At 58.1% G+C, this 12,983-nt stretch overlaps 1 protein-coding gene across 6 annotated transcripts in view; it reads left to right on the top strand.

Moving 5' to 3' along the window:
- Window positions 1–8,640, top strand: part of ppp1r13l (protein phosphatase 1, regulatory subunit 13 like) — a 116,570-nt gene extending 107,930 nt beyond the window's left edge. For all 6 annotated transcript variants that reach the window (XM_063060336.1, XM_063060341.1, XM_063060342.1 and 3 more), the window contains exons 12-13: window positions 5,290–5,489; window positions 7,521–8,640. In XM_063060336.1, coding sequence (XP_062916406.1) covers window positions 5,290–5,489; window positions 7,521–7,550 — 230 coding nt within the window. In that variant the 3' untranslated portion in view covers window positions 7,551–8,640. The remainder of the gene's footprint in view (window positions 1–5,289; window positions 5,490–7,520) is intronic.
- The last annotated feature ends 4,343 nt before the right edge of the window (window positions 8,641–12,983 follow it).

Genomic DNA, 12,983 nt, shown 5'->3' with positions numbered 1-12,983 from the left:
GCCCCCTTGCCTCTCCCCCCACCCTGTGCATGCCTCCTTGCCTCTCCCCCCACCCCGTGCATGCCCCCTTGCCTCTCTGTCCACCCCATGCATGTCCCCCTTGCCTCTCCCCCCACCCCGTGCATGTTCCCCTTGCCTCTCCCCCACCCCGTGCGTGTCCCCTTGCCTCTCCCCCCACCCCGTGCATGCCCCCTTGCCTCTCTGTCCACCCCATGCATGTCCCCCTTGCCTCTCCCCCCACCCTGTGCATGTCCCCTTGCCTTTCCTCCCCCCGTGCATGCCCCCTTGCCTCTCCTCCCCCCCATGCATGCCCCCTTGCCTCTCCTCCCCCCCATGCATGCCCCCTTGCCTCTCCGTCCACCCCGTTCATGCCCCCTTGCCTCTCCCCCCACCCCGTGCATGCCCCCTTGCCTCTCCCCCCACCCCGTGCATGTCCCCCTTGCCTCTCCCCCCACCCCGTGCATGTCCCCCTTGCCTCTCCCCCCACCCCGTGCATGTCCCCCTTGCCTCTCCCCCACCCCGTGCATGCCCCCTTGCCTCTCTCCCCACCCTGTGCATGCCCCCTTGCCTCTCCGTCCACCCCGTGCATGCCCCATTGCCTCTCCCCCACCCCGTGCATGCCCCCTTGCCTCTCTCCCCACCCCGTGCATGTCCCCCTTGCCTCTCCCCCACCCCGTGCATGCCCCATTGCCTCTCTATCCACCCCGTGCATGTCCCCCTTGCCTCTCTGTCCACCCCGTGCATGTCCCCCTTGCCTCTCTGTCCACCCCGTGCATGTCCCCCTTGCCTCTCCCCCCACCCTGTGCATGCCCCCTTGCCTCTCCGTCCACCCCATGCATGTCCCCTTGCCTTTCCTCCCCCCGTGCATGCCCCCTTGCCTCTCTGTCCACCCCATGCATGTCCCCCTTGCCTCTCCCCCCACCCTGTGCATGTCCCCTTGCCTCTCTGTCCACCCCGTGCATGCCCCCTTGCCTCTCCCCCCCACCCCGTGCATGTCCCCCTTGCCTCTTCCCCCACCCTGTGCCTCTCCTCCCCCCGTGCATGTCCCCTTGCCTCTCTGTCCACCCCGTGCATGCCCCCTTGCCTTTCCTCCCCCCGTGCATGTCCCCCTTGCCTCTCCCCCACCCCGTGCATGCCCCCTTGCCTCTCCCCCCACCCCGTGCATGTCCCCCTTGCCTCTCCCCCCACCCTGTGCATGCCCCCTTGCCTCTCCCCCCACCCTGTGCATGCCCCCTTGCCTCTCCCCCCACCCTGTGCATGCCCCCTTGCCTCTCCGTCCACCCCGTGCATGTCCCCTTGCCTTTCCTCCCCCCATGCATGTCCCCCTTGCCTCTCCCCCCACCCTGTGCATGTCCCCTTGCCTCTCTGTCCACCCCATGCATGTCCCCCTTGCCTCTCCCCCACCCCGTGCATGCCCCCTTGCCTTTCCTCCCCCCGTGCATGTCCCCCTTGCCTCTCCCCCACCCCATGCATGCCCCCTTGCCTCTCCCCCCACCCCATGCATGTCCCCCTTGCCTCTCCCCCCACCCCATGCATGTCCCCCTTGCCTCTCACCCCCACCCCGTGCATGTCCCCCTTGCCTCTCCCCCCACCCCATGCATGTCCCCCTTGCCTGTCCCCCACCCCGTGCATGCCCCCTTGCCTTTCCTCCCCCCGTGCATGTCCCCCTTGCCTCTCCCCCCACCCCGTGCATGCCCCCTTGCCTCTCTGTCCACCCCATGCATGTCACCCTTGCCTCTCCCCCCACCCCGTGCATGTCCCCTTGCCTCTCCACCCACCCCGTGCATGTCCCCCTTGCCTCTCCCCCCACCCCGTGCATGCCCCCTTGCCTCTCCCCCCACCCCGTGCATGCCCCCTTGCCTCTCCCCCCACCCCGTGCATGCCCCCTTGCCTCTCCCCCCACCCCGTGCATGCCCCCTTGCCTCTCCCCCCACCCCGTGCATGCCCCCTTGCCTCTCCCCCCACCCCGTGCATGTCCCCCTTGCCTCTCCCCCACCCCGTGCATGCCCCATTGCCTCTCTATCCACCCCGTGCATGTCCCCCTTGCCTCTCCCCCCGTGCATACCCCCTTGCCTCTCCCCCCACCCTGTGCATGCCCCCTTGCCTCTCCGTCCACCCCGTGCATGTCCCCTTGCCTTTCCTCCCCCCATGCATGTCCCCCTTGCCTCTCCCCCCACCCTGTGCATGTCCCCTTGCCTCTCTGTCCACCCCATGCATGTCCCCCTTGCCTCTCCCCCACCCCGTGCATGCCCCCTTGCCTTTCCTCCCCCCGTGCATGTCCCCCTTGCCTCTCCCCCACCCCATGCATGTCCCCCTTGCCTCTCCCCCCACCCCGTGCATGTCCCCCTTGCCTCTCCCCCCACCCCATGCATGTCCCCCTTGCCTGTCCCCCACCCCGTGCATGCCCCCTTGCCTTTCCTCCCCCCGTGCATGTCCCCCTTGCCTCTCCCCCCACCCCGTGCATGCCCCCTTGCCTCTCTGTCCACCCCATGCATGTCACCCTTGCCTCGCATGTCACCCTTGCCTCTCCCCCCACCCCGTGCATGTCCCCTTGCCTCTCCACCCACCCCGTGCATGTCCCCCTTGCCTCTCCCCCCACCCCGTGCATGCCCCCTTGCCTCTCCCCCCACCCCGTGCATGCCCCCTTGCCTCTCCCCCCACCCCGTGCATGCCCCCTTGCCTCTCCCCCCACCCCGTGCATGCCCCCTTGCCTCTCCCCCCACCCCGTGCATGTCCCCCTTGCCTCTCTATCCACCCCGTGCATGTCCCCCTTGCCTCTCTGTCCACCCCGTGCATGTCCCCCTTGCCTCTCTGTCCACCCCGTGCATGTCCCCCTTGCCTCTCCCCCCACCCTGTGCATGCCCCCTTGCCTCTCCGTCCACCCCGTGCATGTCCCCTTGCCTCTCCCCCCCCCCTGTGCATGCCCCCTTGCCTCTCCCCCCGTGCATGCCCCCTTGCCTCTCCCCCCACCCTGTGCATGCCCCCTTGCCTCTCCCCCCACCCCGTGCATGTCCCCTTGCCTTTCCTCCCCCCATGCATGTCCCCCTTGCCTCTCCCCCCACCCTGTGCATGTCCCCTTGCCTCTCTGTCCACCCCGTGCATGTCCCCTTGCCTTTCCTCCCCCCATGCATGTCCCCCTTGCCTCTCCCCCCACCCTGTGCATGCCCCCTTGCCTCTCTGTCCACCCCATGCATGTCCCCCTTGCCTCTCCCCCACCCCATGCATGCCCCCTTGCCTTTCCTCCCCCCGTGCATGTCCCCCTTGCCTCTCTGTCCACCCCATGCATGCCCCCTTGCCTCTCCCCCCACCCCATGCATGTCCCCCTTGCCTCTCCCCCCCACCCCGTGCATGTCCCCCTTGCCTCTCCCCCCACCCCATGCATGTCCCCCTTGCCTCTCCCCCCACCCTGTGCATGTCCCCCTTGCCTCTCCCCCCACCCCATGCATGTCCCCTTGCCTCTCCTCCCCCCGTGCATGCCCCCTTGCCTTTCCTCCCCCCGTGCATGTCCCCCTTGCCTCTCCCCCACCCCATGCATGTCCCCCTTGCCTCTCCCCCACCCCGTGCATGCCCCCTTGCCTCTCCCCCCAGCCTGTGCATGTCCCCCTTGCCTCTCCCCCCAGCCTGTGCATGTCCCCTTGCCTCTCCACCCCCCGTGCATGCCCCCTTGCCTCTCCCCCCACCCTGTGCATGCCTCCTTGCCTCTCCCCCCACCCCGTGCATGCCCCCTTGCCTCTCTATCCACCCCGTGCATGTCCCCCTTGCCTCTCCCCCACCCCGTGCATGCCCCCTTGCCTCTCTATCCACCCCGTGCATGTCCCCCTTGCCTCTCCCCCCACCCCGTGCATGCCCCCTTGCCTCTCCCCCCACCCCGTGCATGCCCCCTTGCCTCTCTATCCACCCCGTGCATGTCCCCCTTGCCTCTCCCCCACCCCGTGCATGCCCCCTTGCCTCTCTATCCACCCCGTGCATGCCCCATTGCCTCTCTATCCACCCCGTGCATGTCCCCCTTGCCTCTCCTCCCACCCCGTGCATGTCCCCCTTGCCTCTCCCCCCACCCTGTGCATGCCCCCTTGCCTCTCCCCCCACCCTGTGCATGCCTCCTTGCCTCTCCCCCCACCCTGTGCATGCCCCCTTGCCTCTCCCCCCACCCTGTGCATGTCCCCCTTGCCTCTCCTCCCCCCCATGCATGCCCCTTGCCTCTCCATCCACCCTGTGCATGCCCCCTTGCCTCTCTGTCCACCCCATGCATGTCCCCCTTGCCTCTCCCCCCACCCCGTGCATGTTCCCCTTGCCTCTCCCCCACCCCGTGCGTGTCCCCTTGCCTCTCCCCCCACCCCGTGCATGCCCCCTTGCCTCTCTGTCCACCCCATGCATGTCCCCCTTGCCTCTCCCCCCACCCTGTGCATGTCCCCTTGCCTTTCCTCCCCCCGTGCATGCCCCCTTGCCTCTCCTCCCCCCCATGCATGCCCCCTTGCCTCTCCTCCCCCCCATGCATGCCCCCTTGCCTCTCCGTCCACCCCGTTCATGCCCCCTTGCCTCTCCCCCCACCCCGTGCATGCCCCCTTGCCTCTCCCCCCACCCCGTGCATGTCCCCCTTGCCTCTCCCCCCACCCCGTGCATGTCCCCCTTGCCTCTCCCCCCACCCCGTGCATGTCCCCCTTGCCTCTCCCCCACCCCGTGCATGCCCCCTTGCCTCTCTCCCCACCCTGTGCATGCCCCCTTGCCTCTCCGTCCACCCCGTGCATGCCCCATTGCCTCTCCCCCACCCCGTGCATGCCCCCTTGCCTCTCTCCCCACCCTGTGCTGCCCCCTTGCCTCTCTGTCCACCCCGTGCATGCCCCATTGCCTCTCCCCCCACCCCGTGCATGTTCCCCTTGCCTCTCCCCCACCCCGTGCATGTCCCCTTGCCTCTCCCCCACCCCGTGCATGTCCCCTTGCCTCTCCCCCCACCCCGTGCATGCCCCCTTGCCTCTCCCCCCACCCCGTGCATGCCCCCTTGCCTCTCCGTCCACCCTGTGCATGTCCCCCTTGCCTCTCCTCCCCCCCATGCATGCCCCTTGCCTCTCCATCCACCCCGTGCATGTTCCCCTTGCCTCTCCTCCCCCCCGTGCATGCCCCCTTGCCTCTCCTCCCCCCACCCTGTGCATGCCCCCTTGCCTCTCCATCCACCCCGTGCATGTCCCCCTTGCCTCTCCTCCCCCACCATGCATGCCCCCTTGCCTCTCCTCCTGCCCCGTGCACACCCTCTTTGCCACTGCCTCATCCTGTTGCCTCCCCTTTATCCGACAGGTGCTGAGCAGCAGGCGGGAATGGTGAATAGTGCGGTTCTCTACGCCCTGTGGGACTACGAGGCAGAGAACGCAGACGAGCTGTCGTTCCGGGAGGGCGAGGCCATCACCATCCTGCAGCGTGGCAACAAGGACGAGACCTACTGGTGGTGGGCGTCCCTGTACGGCCGAGAGGGTTACGTCCCCTACAACCTGCTTGGGGTAAGTGGATCCCTTCCTCTGTGCCCCCCAGCTCGCACTCGCTCCCTCCCCCTCCTTCTCCCCATCCCCTCACCACTCCTCCCCTTAACTAACACTCCCCCTCACCCTTCCTCTGCCACTCCCAGTCCTCAACCCTACCTTTCCATTCCCCCTCTCCACCTCCTCATTCCCCCTCCCCGGGGGGGCTCTAGGTACCGGGAGTGTTTTCGCCTGGAAATTGCTGGTGAACGCAGCAGGCCAGGCAGCATCTCTAGGAAGAGGTACAGTTGACATTTCGGGCCAAGACCCTTTGTCAGGACGTTCACCAGCAACTTTGATGTGTGTTGCTTGAATTTCCAGCATCTGCAGAATTCCTCGTGTTGGACTGTTTTCTCCTGGGTGCTTTCGTGACTGGGTGTGCTTTCCTGGCTTTCCTGGGAGGGGAGGGTGGTACAATCTGGGGGTAATTGACAGGAATGTGGGCTTAATAGAATGGTGTCAATATGATTGGGTGTTTAATGGCTGAAGGACTTCCCTTGTGTAAATAACAGACTGTTGGGTGAACTCAGATTGAGCCCTGTCTGTGGTTGGCAATGAATGATTGAAGTTTCAGGTGAAGACCCTCCATCAGAACTAGAAAAAATACGACATCTCTGCTCATCCCACAGTCACCGGGTCTGTCCAGCAGGCTGCTGGTACCTGTCCAGCAGGCTGCTGGTACCTGTCCAGCAGGCTGCTGGTGCCTGTCTCTGTACGACGCTCTGGAGGCATTTGCCATCCCAGCCCCTTCCTGCAGGTGGCGGCAGAGTTCCACCAGCAGCTCCCTCCCGCTCACTGGGAACCGGGAACTTGACAGGATCCCGGTCAGTGACCTCACCTGCCAGGCACCCTCAGCACTGTTCTGAGGCACATCCACCCACAGGCCGTAGGCCAAACCTGCCTGCCTTAACCTGAGCTGGACTCGACCCAGTTTCGGTGATTTGCCGTCCTGATGAAGAGTCTCGAGCCCCAACATCAACCGTTCTGATCTACTGAGTTCCTCCAGCAGTTTGTGTGTTGCTGTAGTTTCCAGTCCCTGTAATCAGTCCCTTGTATCCCTCTCTGTTCTCCTTCCTATCCCTTTCCTCCTACACCCACCCCAGTCCCTACTACATTTCCATGTCTCCTCCTTCACCTCCCTGTCACCACACACTCCCCCACCCACTGTTCCCATCTGTCCCTCTCCCCGCCACCCTTATTTGGTTCCATTCTCCATCTTCCTCTCCTGTCAGATTCCACTATCTGCACCTCTTTGTCACCCCCACCTCTCTCCCCTCCTCCATCTCCGTATCACTCTCGTCAGCAGCACCCACCCATCACCTCCCGGCCTCTGTCACTATTCCCACTCTCCCCTCCTCCATCTCCCTGTCACCTCCCGGCCTCTGTCACTATTCCCACTCTCCCCTCCTCCATCTCCCTGTCACCTCCCGGCCTCTGTCACTATTCCCACTCTCCCCTCCTCCATCTCCCTGTCACCTCCCGGCCTCTGTCACTATTCCCACTCTCCCCTCCTCCATCTCCCTGTCACCTCCCGGCCTCTGTCACTATTCCCACTCTCCCCTCCTCCATCTCCCTGTCACCTCCCGGCCTCTGTCACTATTCCCACTCTCCCCTCCTCCATCCCCTCAGCTGCTTCCACCCCCGCCTGGTAAACTTTGCTTTTGTCTTCCTCAGCTCCTTCTGCTGGTTACAGAGCCCTGTAGCTCCAGACCCCAGTGAACCAAACGGGTTGAGGTGAGGGGTCAGCCAGCGTCTGTGGAGGTTGAGAGACGGTCAGCGTTCTGGGAGGGACCCTGCGCCAGGGCCCTGGGACGTCGACCATCCCTCAGCGCTGCAGACCCCACTCAGGCCTCTGAGTTCCTCTGGCTGTCACTTCCTGGTGCACGTTCCAGCATCAGCCGGTGTTGTTGGACACTGGGCTTCTGGGACAGTTTGCGGTGTGTGAGATGGTGCTGCCCAGCGCGGTGGCCCTTTTGCCAGCTGCTTTGACAGCTCTCGCCTTTCTTTCCTCAGTTGTTTCCGAGAGTGCGGCCGACTGCCTAGGGAGACGAGAGCCGGGCGGCGTCTATGACTGACCGGAGGTGTAGCCTCGGACTGCCCGGTGGGTTGCTGGCCATGGACAGCACCTCCAACTGGAGCCGCTTCACCTGCACTTGGGCGATCCAACACCACACGGCGCTCCTCTTCCCGAAGTATTCCCAACGCGAAGAATATCCCACCACAAAAACACGTGCCTGTCAGGTACCATTTGGAATCGGAACTACTCCTGGGAGACGACACCTTACCTTGTCCTGCAATGAATTCACCATGCATCCTGTCCTGCACCTTCAGGGTTCTCCGTGTACTCGCCCGAAATCAGTGGAGATGGTGAATTGGACCTTTCCGGGAAGGGCAACAGGCCTCTCAGCTGCTTCCCTCGGCATAACCGGCAGCAAAGAAGGTGACAGGAACTAACTGCCAGCTCCACCATGTTACAAAATGCAAACTCTTCAGTTAAACCTACTTTTTATAAGCTGATAAAATCGATCTGGAATTTGGTGTGGACCACCAGAAGATCTAGATCCAGATCCCATGTGCATTCCGAGTCTTTATGCTTCAACATTTCTAAGTCTTATTAAAGTATTATCTGTATTCATGTGGAATCTTGCTGTGTGTGTGTGTGTGTGTGTGTGTGTAAATGATCCACTTTGGACCTGCCCCGCCAGGCAACTCTGTCTGATGCAGAGCTGTGATTGAATGGGATGGCAGGATAACCTCTCGGGACCAAATAGTTGACTTTGTCTCCAAGGTGTCCTTGACCGGCTGCTGGTTGCCAGGGTGAGTGGAAACCTGCCCTTGTTGAAGGTACACTGTCACTCATTACTGGAGATGGGTCAGTTGCTTGAATGACTTAACCCAAGCTGTCTTTACTCAGGAAGTGTGTGATGGGATGATGTGGAGGGAGCTTCACTCTGTATCCATCCCCATCCCTGTTCCTGGAGTTTGTGATGGGACAGTGTGGAGGGAGTTTCACTCTGTATCCATCCCTGTCTCTGTCCATGGAGTGTGTGATGGGATGATGTGGAGGGAGCTTCACTCTGTATCCATCCCCATCCCTGTTCCTGGAGTTTGTGATGGGACAGTGTGGAGGGAGTTTCACTCTGTATCCAACCCCATCCCTGTCCCTGTCCATGGAGTGTGTGATGGGACAGTGTGGAGGGAGCTTCACTCTGTATCCTACCCTGTCTGTGCCCTAGAATGTTTGATAACAAAGTACAGAGGGCACTTTAATTTGTATCATAGAGAGAGATAGAACAGTAACAGGCCATTCAGCCTACTGAATCTGTGCTAACCATTATCGACACTAATCCAACTGTTACCCATCCCTCACCGCGTTCTCATCCACTGTGTGCGGATTCTACCCTCAACAACTGACCGGCGACAATTAATCCACAAACCCTCTGTGGGAAGAAACCGGAGCGTCTGGTAGTGACCCACCTGGTCACAGAGAAAGCATGCAAACTCCACATGGACAGAGCCGGAGATCAGGATCGTTTCCGAAGAGAAGTTACCTCCTTTGCTGCAAGTCCCGTGATTAAACTTTCCCCTCTGTCTCCTCTGCTCTGTGGAGAATGAATTCAGATTCTGTCCCTGAGCACGGACTGTGGTAGAGACCACAGGACCTCTGGTGTACGATGTTGTGCCACAATGGCTATTTTGCTTGACTCTAGCTTTATATTGGCTGTTGGTAATTAGTTAATCATCCAATCAATTATCAACTAAGTCGCTGCTGTGTCTCTTTACTGTCCTGCTACCTGGAACAGACTAGGGTTCCTGAAGCTCTGCTTCTTTATACATCTCCTGCCTCACACAGCGTTGTACTCACTCCAGCTTCTGTCGATCACAGACCATCGTGGATCTCTGGACTCCAATGCCAAGCTCCCTCTCTCTAAGACTCCACCCATCGTGGTGTAGGTCCTAGTCTCTTTAAGCTTCCAAAATGCATCAGCTCACATTTGTAAGGGTCCATTCAACTCCAGCTGCCACGTTTCAGCCGATTTCACCACCACATCGCTACCTCTCTCACCTTCGCCATCAACAATTCTTCCAACTCTCTCTCTCGTTCGTGAGCTTACTGATCTAGCTTCTGCCACATCCACGTCTGAGTCATTGCTAACGAGGGTCCCAGCAACGACTTGCAGGCAATCAGTGAAAGAGAAAAGATTTTATGCACACAGTTGAATCATAAGACATAGAAGCAGAATTAGGCTGTTCAGCCCATTGAGTCTGCTCTGCCATTCCATCAGGGCTGTTTGATTATTCCTCTCAACCCCATTCTTCTGCTTTCTCCCTGTAATCTTTGACGTTTTTACTAATCAAGAACCAATCAACCTCCCCCCATCTTCCCCATCCCTGTTCCTCACTAGCTCCGGCCCGCTTTTCCCCTCGGGGTTCACAGGGGCAGTCAGTGGGTAGAAACCTGGTAACCCTGCATTCACCCCACCTATTCTTACCGGACAGTGTGATGGCTCTGTGGCCAGAGTGTTCACAGGCAGTGAGACTGGGCCCTCATCTGTCCTCCACTACTATCCTGAACACTGGTACGCCACAAGGCTGTGTATTGAGTCCCATACTCCACTCCCTCTTCACTTACGACTGCGTACCTGCACTTAACACCAATACCATCGTCAAATTCGCAGACGACACAACAGTGATCGGGTCAATCTCCAACAGAAACGAATCAGCGTACAGAGCGGAGGTACAGAACTTAGTGAGCTGGTGCTCAGAGAACAACCTGTCTCTTAATACAGCAAAGACTAAGGAGCTAATTATCAACTTTGGAAAGTCACGGGATGACGAGTACGCTCCAGTCTACATTAACGGAGACATAGTGGAGAGAGTGTCCAGTTTCAGGTTTCTGGGAATACACATCTCAGAAGACCTTACATGGTCCACTAACGATAGTTGAGAAAGCACAGCAATGCTTGTTTTTCCTCAGGACGCTGAAGAAAGCTGGTCTACCTGAATAAATGCTAGTGACCTTTTACCGCTGCACTATAGAGAGCATCGTAACATACTGCATCTCTGTGTGGTATCTTGGTTGTACAGCAGCTGATAGGAAAGCACATCAGCGGGTTGTCTCTAGTGCATAGAAGATCATCGGGACACAGCTCCCAGCCCTGGAGGACACCTGCATCTAACCTGTCCAATCCCTTTAGAATTTCATATGTTTCATTAAGATCCCCCCTCAATCTTCTGAATTCCATTGAGTATAAGCCTAGTTGATCCAGTCTTTCCTCATATGAAAGTCCTGCCATCCCGTTTTAAGATTTTCCATGCCCGCACTTCCAGACTGAAAAATAGCTTTTCTCTCCAGAGCTATAATTGCTCTGACCCAATCGATCAGGCATCATCCATAAATTTGTTATATTGATACTTTAATACTGATTTTATGACTCATGCATCTGAGTTGTGCTTTTGTACTGCTGGACATTGCTTGTACTGGCTGGTGACTTGATTTTATTTATTGTTTATTTATTTTATTTGTTGTTTTATAGCATTGAGTACGAGAGTTGCAAACTCATTTTCGCTGTATTGGTGCGTGACAAATTGTACTATGCACTGACAATAAAGACATTTCATTCTATTCCCAGGTGGGAATATATGGTGAATGGGGCAGATGCTTTTGTCTGGAGACAGAGCCACGTGATGCAGAGTGTTTCGGAGGAAATGGCAGTATGCAGCTGTTTACCTCAAAGTTAAAACTGAATTCTTGTCAGGTGGTGAGGAGGAAATAAAATTCTTCCTTCTCCCCTCCAGCCCCCAAGCCCATGTCATCCCTACCACATGCTCCTGGTCTCTCTCTCTCTCCTCTCTCCTCTCTGTGTTAGGCTCCTTGGATAAGTTAACCATTTCGATGCTGCCATTCAGTCACCGAAGTGACCTTGGACCAAGTCTGACTGGGAGGAACAGCAGACAGGCACATTCAGTGCGTCAGTAACGGGAAGAGTCAGTCCTGCTTGTTGATTGGACTGCAGCCGACGAAAATTAATCTCTTCTTTGCCAATGCTACCCTGTTTTGCGTGATGCTCCCAAGATACCTTCCAGGAAGGTTAAGGGTCGACACCTGATTACTTTGGGAGATTCCGGGAAGTGAAAAGCCCAATCTAAGGGTCCACTGGATACCTGCCCTGGGGTGGGGGACTGGGTGGGTGGATAGGAGGGAGGAAAGGGCCTTGTTTGCTGATATTGTTTTGTTGCTGTTGTTGCCTGTTTTATTCTGCCAAGCATTGTGGGCACGTTACATTGGCACCAGTATGTGTGGTGACACTTGCCGGCTGCCCCCAGCACATCCTCGGGTGTGTTGGTTGTCAATACCAATGACACCTTTCACTGTGTGTTTCGATGTACCTCTGATAAATAATGTACCTGAATCTGAAAGCCTGCTTGTTTTCTCCTAAACGAGAAAACATCTGCAGGAGCTGGAAATCTGTCTATATAATACTAAAATTCTCATGCTGTGTCCGTCTGTTTGTCTGTTTGTGACCTCTGATTAGTGCAAACGGTGAATTGCAGCGGCACTTCTTTTGGCTAAATTGAATTAAGATGCGCTAACTTACAGAATGTAGGCAAAGCTCAGGGTTATATATTCGTATAAATTTGCTCTTTCGCAAAAATCAACGGGCTCCCTTTTAACCCGAGAGCCGATTGGCCATCATGGAAATCGGGACGCGACAGCCGGACACATGCACACGGCCAGTCTCAGCAGCGACACCTATCGGAGAAAAAGGGCAGGGCAGCTCTATTTCGAGGGTCACATTCTGCTAATCACCATCAGCATTTGCAGGATTAGGACAGATCTAACTGCCTAATAAGAGATAATTAAATCTTATTGTAATGACATACTTCAAGACGCCCATAAAACCCTTTGCTGCAGTTAAAGGACAGCGGTGACAATATCACATCCACTTAGGAGAGCGCCAACCACATCATCGAGAATAATCAGCATCCTTTGGTGTTACTGCTTCGTATCTTCTATCCAGCATTCTAGGCATCCGTTAGTCTCGTGAGACCATGGACCTGGAAACCTTCCAAGGCGCAGGCCTGGGCAAGTTTGTATGGAAGACCAGCAGTTGCCCATGCTGCAAGTTGCCCCTCCCCACGCCACCAATGTTGTCCAAGGGAAGGGCATTAGGACACAACACGCTGCCTCAGCCAAGGCTTGAACTAGCGACCTTCAGATCACTAGACCGACGCCTTAACCACTTGGCCACGTGCCAACACTATCCAGTATTAGGGTAAAATAAATGGTCAGCCTAATTATGCTGCGTGGAGAGGGCCATTATGATCAAGCGATGACGCCAAATGTCATCGAGAAGTAGCAAGAAGAGGGAGAGAATGAGAATCAGATGAGGCCAGGGCTGTACGACTCCAGGATCAAAGAGTCAGGACAAAAAAAGATGAGAGAAGAAGAGACAGAGGAGGAGAGGCATGTAC

Source organism: Mobula hypostoma, chromosome 10, assembly GCF_963921235.1.
Source record: "Mobula hypostoma chromosome 10, sMobHyp1.1, whole genome shotgun sequence".
Lineage (NCBI taxonomy): Eukaryota > Metazoa > Chordata > Chondrichthyes > Myliobatiformes > Myliobatidae > Mobula > Mobula hypostoma.
The sequence above is the reverse complement of the archived record's forward strand: the minus strand, read 5'-3'. Positions and strand labels throughout refer to the sequence as shown.